Source organism: Nanorana parkeri, unplaced genomic scaffold, assembly GCF_000935625.1.
Source record: "Nanorana parkeri isolate BGI_ZX_2015 unplaced genomic scaffold, ASM93562v1 scaffold696, whole genome shotgun sequence".
Classification (NCBI taxonomy): domain Eukaryota; kingdom Metazoa; phylum Chordata; class Amphibia; order Anura; family Dicroglossidae; genus Nanorana; species Nanorana parkeri.
Window position 1 is genome coordinate 108,230 of NW_017306964.1, and position 11,479 is coordinate 119,708.

The 11,479-nt window shown below is 41.5% G+C and overlaps 1 protein-coding gene across 1 annotated transcript in view; it reads left to right on the top strand.

Annotated features, from left to right (window-relative positions):
* The window catches only part of GPLD1 (glycosylphosphatidylinositol specific phospholipase D1), a 34,907-nt gene extending 23,487 nt beyond the window's left edge, over nucleotides 1-11,420 (top strand). The window contains exons 20-26 of the mRNA XM_018563785.1: nucleotides 1,554-1,634; nucleotides 5,285-5,378; nucleotides 7,928-8,104; nucleotides 9,098-9,252; nucleotides 9,775-9,801; nucleotides 9,873-9,891; nucleotides 11,284-11,420. Coding sequence (XP_018419287.1) covers nucleotides 1,554-1,634; nucleotides 5,285-5,378; nucleotides 7,928-8,104; nucleotides 9,098-9,252; nucleotides 9,775-9,801; nucleotides 9,873-9,891; nucleotides 11,284-11,417 — 687 coding nt within the window. The 3' untranslated portion in view covers nucleotides 11,418-11,420. The remainder of the gene's footprint in view (nucleotides 1-1,553; nucleotides 1,635-5,284; nucleotides 5,379-7,927; nucleotides 8,105-9,097; nucleotides 9,253-9,774; nucleotides 9,802-9,872; nucleotides 9,892-11,283) is intronic.
* Nucleotides 11,421-11,479: the final 59 nt, after the last annotated feature.

Genomic DNA, 11,479 nt, shown 5'->3' on the forward strand with positions numbered 1-11,479 from the left:
AACCCAATAAAAAATCATGCGCCCCCCCCCCCCCCCCCCCAATGTGATAGCAAAGAAGTTAGAAAAAAATAAACGGTAAACAAAATTAAAAATTACTCCAGGGATATAGAAGGAAATGAGTTTGGAAATACTAGAGAGTTGCTTAAATAATGCATCACACTAAAAATAAACCTATTAGATTTTAGTCAACTAAAATCGACTTTAATTTTCATTGACTAGAATCGACTTGAATTTAGTCAGCTAAACTAGACTAAAATATAAATTAATCTGATGACTAAAATGCGACTAAAATTAAAAATACATTTTCATCAAAAGACTAAGATGAAATTTGGCATCAGAATTAACACTGGAATGGGGCTAGTTCACACCGGATATGTTGCATTACATTGCGCTGAAAAAAGTGGTGCATCTTCTACTTTTTTTTTTAATTGCAACGTAAAGCAAAGTAGCGCATCGGAGCGGTGGGAACTAGCCCCATTGACACCCATTCATCTTTCAGTGCCCTTCCATTAGCATCTATTGAAAAACGTATCGCAATGCAACTGATCCAGTGTGAATGAAGCTCTTATATATGTGATGTGTACATTGATCACTTTCTGCTTTGTTATTTCTGCTTGTGCAATCATGAACTCTAGTAAGCAATCATCACTCCCTCACAACAACCTTGGTGCCTAGAAGTAATATATTATGTTTCTTCCCTACATCAAACCCCATCAAAACCTTGCAGCTTTAAGTTATAAATATAACATTGTTCATATTTTGTTTATAAAAAACAGACATTGCTAAGAAAACCATAGATAATCCTTATTCATCTGTTATCTTTGTCACTTCACATCCACTATCACCCACGGTCCATACCATTCTGCTTTTCCATTTCATTCTCCCCTCTGACCTGTTTATAGGAGACAGTTCTTCATACTTTTTCCACCAACTGACCGGTTATATTCCCCAAGATTCCTCAGGTACCTTTTGTGATATCTCCTCTCCTAACTTCCACTAAGCACCTTAGCTGTACTTATGCTAGATGCATGGCAGATTTGTTTTCAGCCACTGCATGCATGGGAATATCTATTATATGTTCATATTTACTGAGATATACAGTATGTGGACTGTTTCATTGACTTTATAAATTGTTATGACATTTGGATCATCCCTGTTCCTTTTTGTATGCTGCGACATGTAGTACAGGGGTAGGCAACCTTGACATCCATCTCTGTTGAATCTACAAATCCTAACATGCCTCTTTCTCTGGGAGTCATGCTTGAGGCTGACAGAGTCTTGAAATGCCTCATGGGACTTGTAGTTTCACAACAGCTGGAGTGCCAAAATTGTCTATCGTTGATGTAGGGCTTGACCCCTTTGTCTCTCATTTTGTATTACAAGTGTTATTCCCATATAGGTTGATTTTTTATAAGCAAATCTCTGTCTTATAAAGCAAATCTGTAGAGTCTGACATATTCATGGTTGTGTATGATTTGTGCTAAAGTCTGAATTCAATACAATATTTTTTTTAAAATTGTATTAAAATGTTTATTTTGTACAGATACGGTAACAAAGACTTACAGAGTATTGGGAAAGCCTATGGATTCTATCCACCAAGAAAAAGTGCATCATTTGTTATAAATGGACATTCTGTGAGTTACTTCCTTTCATTTAGATTCAAGGGACAATTACAGGTTGTTCCTATTTAAAATATAAGATTTATTTAAAGCTTAACTCCAGTCACATATACTGTAAATGACACACATGAAGGCAGCTCCGTATTTATTCATATATCATTAAATGCATTTTAAAAAAAAATAAAAGCAGTGTAAGTACCCGAATTTGCCTCTTGCAAATGCCTTTACAATAGAGCCCAGACAGGGAGAAGGAAAAGCAGCAAAAAAGAGCCAATAAATTGTGCTGCAGTGCTCATGTGCTAACAAGGAACATACTGAGAGGAAACAACAGAGTGACAGAGAGATGAACTTATCAGCATGCTGCTTCTCCATTCACTGCCCAGTCACAAACTGGGGGAGGGACAAGACCTCTAAGTGTAACTTAACTGTAGCAGAAATAAAAAAGGTATTCTGTCCTGCCAGACAGGGCTATGCTGTGTGGCAGAGCTGTGTAAATCTCAAAGTTAGATGGACAGACAAAAATCCTTTGGCAGGTAAAACAGTCCTTTATATGGATTCCATCTGTGCATTTGCCTGTGTCTAGATTTCAGCTGTAAGTGTTCAGTAATTCCATTAACACACACTTCTACACTGAGTGGCCAGATTATTATTACCACCCCATCAGTACTTCGTTGGGCCACGAGATAACTCCACGAGATGACTTTGTTGGGCCGTCTCGTGACTCCATGAGATGTTGAAAGGTGATGCGAGGAATCTGACACTGCACTGTTGCCCTTCTGTTGTCTTGTACCAGTCTTGCCACCCTCCGTTCTGCCCTAACATTGACTAGTCGCTGATGGCCACAATTCGCGCGTTCAGACCCAGATTTTCGTCTGACAGTCCAGTCTTTAAACACTTTAACAATGAGCCCCTCTTGAACATTTAACGAATTCTGTTGTTTTGCTGATAATCGCTCAATGGCTCGCGCCAACAATCATCCCACGTTCAAAGGCTGTTTAATCGCGTTGTTTACCCATATCTTCAGAAAAAATCACTTCTACTGTTGTGGTAAACAACCTGCTTCCCTATTTATAATGGTCTGTCCCTCTAGCAACTTCAGCACAAAATTATAGCTAATTATAGCTAATTTGCCTACAACTGTCAGGTGGTCATAATAATCTGGCCACTCAGTGTAATGTAAAATGAACATAGTATCAGGTTCAAACATCCTTTGCCTCTTTCTAGCTATCACAGTCATTATTTTATCAATCTTTAAAAAAAAAAGAAAAAAACTCCAGGCAGAAAAAAAAAATCTTAACCCTTGCAGTGGGGCTACCCCCGCTCTGCAAGGGTTAAGTGCTTGTTTTGGTGTAGGGTGTAAAATAAAAAAAACATATAATCATCCGATTCTCGGAGCCCATGGTTAGGTTCACATTCAACAATAGAATCGGGGTCCACAAATGCAAAAAAAGACAATGTCTAACCCTCATTTCCCATGGCCAGTCCTCCTTCCAAGATAACTCTGGTACCAAATATCCAATCACTCAATTCATCACATGTGCCCACGATCACGTAATTTACGGCCTGCAATGTTCTTGCAACCTCCTTTACATTGGCCGCACCATCCAACCCCTCCACAAACGCATAGTAGAACACAGGAGGTTCATCGAGAAGGGGTGCACTGAGCATAGCGTCCCACGCCACTTCCTCCTGAAACACCACAAAAACACAGAGCACCTAAAAGTGTTTGCCATTGAGCAGATTTCCACCAAACTCTCCCCTCCAGAAAGATTCCACCTCCTGTGCAAAGAAGAAACATACTGGATTTATAAATTAAACACACTGTCCCCCCATGGCCTTAATGAAGAGCTGGAAATTAACACCATCATTTGACCACTTGATCGCCAAACATACTTTCTTTTTACTTAGCTTACCTACTCCCCAATAGAACATCCCTTCCACTCCTTAACATGCCCTCTCTGAGCCACCCATTTATTCCCCCACCCCATAACCCCTCATAGCTCACCAGCCTTTGTTTCATTATTTATGTCTCTCCCATTGCCCACATAATATAGCCTCTTCGCACCACTTCCACCCCTCCCCTCCCCCCCATAACCCCTCATAGCTCACCTGCCATTGTTTTATCATTTATGTTTCCCCTATTGCCCACATAATATAGCCTCTTCACATCACTTCTCCCCCTCCCCAGTTTTTTCACACATGCTGTTTCATGTTTATGTTTATTCCACATTCTCGCCTCTCACTTCCTTGTTTCTCTCTCCCCGCCCTCCTCGGCAGCGCCACCCACTTTATGCTTATTCCACATTATCGTCAGTCACTTCCTTGCTGCTTCCTCCCCGCCCTCCTCGGCAGCTCCACCCACTTCCCCACATTAAAAAAAAGCCGTTTTCCCCGCCAACCTTCCGGCTTGAAAAAGACCTGGCTCTTCGAAACGCGTAGCCGCAACAACGTTCACCTGCTCACATTTGCCTTCTCCCCAAGACTCAGCGCTCGTTGCCCCGGGCGTCGCTGCTCGCACCCTCGAGCGCTGACGTCACACCACTCCCACTGACTCTCCCGGCTATCACAACATTCTCCGCTCTCTGTGCCCGCCCGCCTCCAGCCGTCCTCTCCCCCTGACACACCGCTCGTTGTCTCGGGCTGGCTTGCTCGTGCCCTCGAGCGTTGGAGTCTCATCACTCCCATCAGCGATTCATTGCTGGACACCTCGGGCTCCATCCCAGTCTCTTTCCCTCTCTGCACACCCGATCCGCCCAGTGCATATGCCCACACTGACCTAACACTTCCAGCCGCCAGACCCATCACCCTTAAGCAGCAACACAGTTCACACCAGCTGCACCATACCCCTCTCAGTCCCAACAGCATCCAACAGGCCATGTCCACCCGTGCCTGTCACCCCCCTCCCATGCATTAATCGGACCCAGGCTCCCACCACCATCCAGCACCCCCCAAACCCTCAATTCCCCCTGACCTTCCCACAAGCACAATTGATTGCTCATAATCCCCACCAGTGGAGGTTCCCCATCCATCCAACCCTCATCGATGATATCGCATCCGCACCCACCCAGTTGGATTTGGGTTTTTGTCCGGTCAGGATTGCAATGGGACAGGAGGATCCATTTTTCAGCCAGGCGGCAACGAGGTTCAGGTGAGCATAGCTTTGTTATTTTATACCGTACACTAAAACGAGCACATAACCCTTGCAGTGTGGGGGTACTCCCACTGGAAGGGTTAGGATTATTTCTGTCTGGAGTTCTTCTTTAACAAACTGATGACTGGGAACAAACATTAACCCAGCTTTAGCCAAGAATTTTGTTATTATTATTATTATTATATCTAGAAACTTGTAATGGGCAACTGATACAACCAGCTTACAACTCCAGCTAAAACCGTTTTCGAGAGAGGAAAAAATAACATCTGCCTGTTAAAAGCAACAAAGTAATGAGACATCATTAATATCCATGATACTGTATATACAAGCACTTTTGAAGTGTATGCTTATTTTCTTCCCAGGAAAAGGACTAGAAAATTGCTACAAATTCCATGTAATAGCCCCTATAAAAAAACAAATCAAATCAATAGTATTACTCTGTTCAGTTTTTATTTATGCTTTTGCCCAGCTTTTGTTCAGTCCCATAGGAGTTATGTAGTCTCATGTATTTCAGGAACAGAGTAAGATGGGTTCATCATTTGCAAGTGGGACACTATATGTGAACGGGGAGAGGAAGCACGTGCTACTTACTGGGTCACCTGCACAAAGTAGGTCATTTACTTTGCAATTGAATTAGAATGACTAATGTATGGTATAGATTAAAATAATTTAATAAGAGCTAACAGTAATTAACTGTACTGCTGGAACAATCATTGTGATTTACCCCAATAACAAGCACTAGGAGAGTCTGAACATGTCCACCACTTCAACAGCCAAAACATGTTAAAGTATAATGTTTAAAGTGACAGTGGCAAACCTTTCTCTTATTTCTATGGCTGGCTTATTTAGACGCTGACATGTTTGAATTTGACTGTAACAAGCAGCGGTGTAACTACAGATCATGGGGCCCCATAGCAAAACTGTGATGGTGGGCGATCCCTGACGACCTCTCTCTGAGTTGTGACTAATGACACCAAGCTCCAAGAGACTCCTCTTGTGCACCTGATGTCAGCTTTCCTACACTGTAGACTTTATGGAGGATTAGGATTATCAACTGCAACCACCCCAACCCTTAATGACACAGTACTTTGCTATTTTCACATGTTCTATATTTAATTTGCCTCAACAACACTTAATGGGGCCCCTTTCCACCCCCAGGCCGCATAGCAGCTGCCTGGGCTGCTATGGCTATAGTTACGCCACTGGTAACAATATAAGGAAAGACAGGAAATGTAACAGAATTTTGTTATGCATGAATTAAAACACTGCACAAATTGAAGGAAAAGTAATGGTGATCTGGTTCCATAGACATCATGATAGTGACTGGCGAATCTCTCACCTTTTTAAAAAATAGTAAAGAGATCTGCTGTGTGTGGACAACCAATGGCTGAAAAGGATGGTTTAAGGCTTAAAATAGATGGGAGATATTTCACTAAGTGTAACAGATAGTGAGGCACTAACAAATATATCAGATGCTCATAGCCACTTGTTCCATTGTTATTCCCTACAATTCCCAATCCATACCTGATTGTTAAATTAGGTTGCATCATTAGAAATTATTAGGCCATTAAGTGATGCCCCTGCTATGTACTCCAACAAAAGATTGGAGTAGGCCTGGGGAATGGTAAAAAACAGCATGTTTATCTATGTAAATGAAAGGGCTAGTCCAAAAGAAAGTTGAATTAAGTGTATCAACAAAAGAGACTTTCCTCTTAACAATCAGGGATCACTTGTCTTCCTAGGTCTCCAGAGCATTTAGATATTAGTTTTTTTTACAAAATTATTTATGTATTTTTTTGCACAATATAAAACAGGAAACAATATAACCACCAAAATGAAATAAATACATTTATAAAGAAGTTACAGGGCGGTATAAACAGTTCCAAAACAGTACATGACAAGTGAGGTTCATTGAGTAAGCATAGACGGTCAATACAGCTCAAAGGAGAACTATGGGGTTAAGGCTTTTCCCCATAGTTCTCCTTAGGGTAACGGGAGGACACAAACTAGCGTCTTCTCGTCACCCTAGGCTCAGTATACAGCTCGCGGTATACTGAGACGCCGCAGTATATCGCGAGCTGCTGCTCGCGGTATACTGAGACGCCGCAGCTGAAGCAGATCCCGACAATTATGCCGGGATCCGCCCAGCTGCGTGAGTGACAGCTGGCACTGCCTATCTAGAGGCAGAGCCAGCTGTACCCGCCCCCTCCCCCGTCCATTCCGCAAGTCAGCGCTTGCGGATCAGAGTGGGGAGGGGGGAATCCAGCCCCTCCCCTGTCACGGCAGAGAGCCGTGACAGGATCGAGAGGTGAGCGAATGCCGGTATGTGTTCGCTCACCTTCCGATCTACTGAGCCAACCTGTGACAGTCTCATTGTCACAGGTCGGCTAGAACTATGAGGTGAGTGAAAAGCACTCACCTCATAGTTCTCCTTTAATGATAAATTACCCAAATAGAACCAGGATCCAACAAGCCTTATGGTGGGAATGGGAATGAAGGGGTTAAAGGGAGATGAGAGGAGGTAGGTATGAGGGAAAACCAGATATAAAGAATATAACAACCTTGTCAGTCTAGCTAAAACACATAACCATTGTGAAGCAGGGCAGCCAGGAATCAGGCAGGGTATCTGCACCCAGTATCTCTTGTATCAAGTCAGAGGGGTAGTCAAGTGCCACAAGCTGGTCAAGAGCTACCTAAACCCAACAAGAATTGCATCAATGTATGGTAGGACCCTAGCCCTGGGAGACTAGCAAGTGGGCTCAAGTGACAGAGTCTGGGAAATGAACTGAGCAATAATGAATCTATGTAGCCCATATGGCATACAATTTATCTTACCAGCACTTACAGGTGGCAATCCATTGTTCTGATTCCATGATGTCTGACACCAGTCTGATCCAATCTCCTCTAGAGGGAGTAGAAACCCATTTCCACTTAGCCCATAGATATAAGCTACTTTAAAACCAGCTATTAGGCTTTTTTTCTAACATGATGGTGGTACTGTTATGAAAGCAACTTGCTTTTAAATAATGTGCAATGATGGCATTAAAAAGGTAGTTTGGCATATGTTAGGTTTAGCTTAAGATCACTTGATATGCAGCCACAAAATGTACAAAATCTATTCACTTTGTATTAACCACATGTCTTTAAATTGTTCTAGACACAGTTTTGAAAGTTATGTTTATATCAAGAATATTGCATAATGCTGGAACATCCACAGTGTATGAACTCAAAGATACAAAGAATCCATCCCTACTGGGAACATTAAGAGGGGATGGAGAATTTTCTCGCTATGGTACAAAGCTACTTCTAAGCGATCTGGATGGTGATGGCCTTGGTATGAAAACATATCTTCTGCTTTAATGTGATTGCCTATCCAGTTTATTACTGTTACTCAACTTATTCTAAATCAGGATAGAAGTGTTGGGGTGCTACTTCTTTATGATTCAATGTGTCAGTTTTGTCATTAGCTCCCAAAACATTGTTCATTGGGTAACCTGCAACGGCTTGTATTTAGTAGTGTCCAAATACAGGTACAATGCTTGAAGAGTTACAATATATCTACACAGAGTGTCAGCTCCTCTCCTCTTGAGCTGTGCTAAACAGAGTGTGAAGCTGAAAATCCCTGAAATGCATGGATCTGTACTGTTAAAGAAGACCTCACCTGATCTTCGGTCCCGCAGTGGTCAGCGCTCACCTTTCTCCCTCTTCTGCTCCAACTATGGAATGTCCCTCGGTGTCCTCACATCTAATGCAGGTCGATGGAACTGGATAAGATGTGATGACATCAGCTGTCCTTAGACTACCAGAGCCCAGAGGAGAAGAGGTTGCGAGGACTAGTCTAGCAGCCCGAAAGGAGCCAGTGGGATCAAGGAGCAGGTGAGTAACACAGCTTTCTTTGAGCCTCCTAGGAAAAAATGAGCATTAAACTGTGCAGGGTAGTCCCGCTGCAAGAGTCAGTTTTTTTGTTTGCATGGAGTTCTTCTTTAAATTGGCAAGTAACTACAAAATGAAACGAATCCAACAGCTTTTCAATATCCCAATAAAATATTGTTCAAGTTGTCAATCAACTGAAAAACGCCTAATCTGGCAAAGTTATTAGAACTAAGCTATCCCTAATGGGCATTAAAACTTCTATTCATTACAAAAAATAGAAAACTGAAGAAACTAACAAATAGAAGCATATTAGATATTCCAATTCAAAATACAAATTGATATATGCCATTGTTTCTAAGACTTATTAGCAAGTGCTGTATACCCTACAGCAAAGGGAAAAAAGAAAGGACTATATCACATTGAAGAGATAAATGTTTGTTTTTTTGGCTTACAGATGAAATCATTGTGACCTCACCTTTATGGACCGGTGACTACACATCAATGTTGTTCGGTTCTCAGACAGGTCGAGTCTATATTTATAATGGAAATACCACAGGATTGCTAAAAGATAGATGCAAGTCATGGTCTTCACCATGCCCTGAGGACTGGGTAAGAGAATGATGAAATAGCAGCTGTTTTTCTCAATGCTGTGAAATCTTCTGCTAAAATTCTAAGAAAGTGTAGGAAACAACCCTTCTATTTGTGCAATTTGAGCTCACTATTACAGTTAATGGTTACTCTTGCAAGTGTTTGATAGCTACAGGTCTGTAATCTTTTACAGACTTGCAATAAATTACCACAAAGTGACCATTATGGGTTAGAAATATTTGATCACTGTCGCACAGTTGTTCCACATTCACAGGTGTAGTATGTTTTGGCGGATGTAGGTGAATCTGGGCATTTGTAGGGGGTTAAAATTATTTTAGTGACTAGATAATTTTCTATGACAACTATCTCATGTCTTTGGGTACCAAAAGCCTCTGTATTAGAGATTACTTGATTTTGAAAATTTAACAACTGAACTGCAGCTAAATACCAGTATTAAATATCCACCCAACCAGGGCCTACTTGCTCATTTAAAAAATGCATGCAATACTTTTTAAATATGATTGTCTTTTTTTTCCTTTGCAGGCACAATATGTACTAATCTCTCCTGAAGTAAGTTGAACATTTAAGGTACAAATGCTCAAATTTTTTAAGATTTATATTAATAAATCTCAATATTTCAGGAAAAATCAAGGTTTGGAAGCGACATGAATTCAGAGATGATTTGAGGATCTACAGCTCAATGATACACAAATAAGATAAATTTTAGTTAATAATCCCAGAGTCCAGTGCGTTACCAAGTCCAGAGTCCAGTGCGTCACTAAGTCCAGAGTCCAGTGCGTTACTAAGCCCACATATAGCTATATACATGCTATACATAGCATAAAGGTAAAAAATGATATATGCAGTGTTATTCATTTTAGATGTCAAAAGAGTTTTGTGGCTCCCGGTGTTTTATTTTCTGTGGGAAATATATATATATCTATATCCTGAGTCCAATTCATATGCTGTTCTGCATTGCAGTATAATGCATTGCTGGGATTTGTAGTCCCGTTACTAAGTTGTAGTGCGTTACTAAGTCCAGAGTCCAGTGAATTGCAAAGTCCTGAGTCCAATTTTATATACTGTTCTGCATTGCCGTATAATGTATTGCTGGGATTCGTAGTCCCCCTACACCTGTGACCATTCTGCATTACAGTGTAAGCTCCTCTGTACAGAAACTAATGGGACTGGCTGAGTGTTCTCTGTACAGCACTGTGGTATATGTTAGAGCTATATAAATGTATAATATTAGTGTGACACTTTGGGGGGACCACAAGTACCAGCATGCCACTGGCAGCTGGGGGGGGGCGCTAGCCATGTAGACTGTATGGGGCTCCATGATTTCTGATGGCGGCCCTGAAGATATGATTATTGTTGTATACTTTAAAAAATTGGCTGAACACACTATTATAAGTACAGTTGGTCTGTCGTTTTATAAGGCACAAATGAGCTTCCAGGTGAGTTTTCTTGATGGATTCCACGTTCCAGCAGAAAAGAGAAGATTTTGTGACCCCATAATTTGTAGTAGCAAGTGAGACCATTATCAAAACTTATTAGGGCCACACTGACCATGACCACTTAGGCCCCATTCACACGTAGCGATTTCGTGCATTTTTGCCGCGCGATATCGCGCATTTTTGCCGCCCGATATCGCGAGAAGTCGCTGGCTAATGATATTCAATGGAGCTGTCTTAGCTCCATGTCGCGCGTTGCAAGTCGCTTTTACAGCACCCTTTTTTCGGCGGATTTTGCTTTTTTCTAATGGAGCCCAACGGAGAAGGTCACGCTACCGTCGCTGGAACGTCACCCCGAAAGTCGCGCTATCCCGGCCGCTGCAAAAGGTATGTCGCTACGTGTGAATGGGACCTTAGTATGTAAAAGTAAATAAATGTTAATTTGCTGACTGGATACAGGTGTTAGAGATGAAGATTCAAAGGACATATCCTATTGCACTACAACTTCATCTATTACCTCCTTCTGAAGAACCCTTTGGATTAGGTCTAATGTGTAAATGAATAGATGTAAAAAAACCATTTATCAACCTGTTGGTAGAAGACATGGTCGGTGATGTTAATATTAAAACTGTTTTGATTTTGCTATTCCAGAAGCAGGTGGTTGTTGCAGCTGCAAGAAGCTCCAATAGAGCAAGACTGGCTGGAGCAGTGTACATTTACAATCTCAACTGAACTTTCTCGTGTGTAAAAAAAAAAAAAAAAAAAAAAAAAAACTTATAAAGGGGGGAAATTTT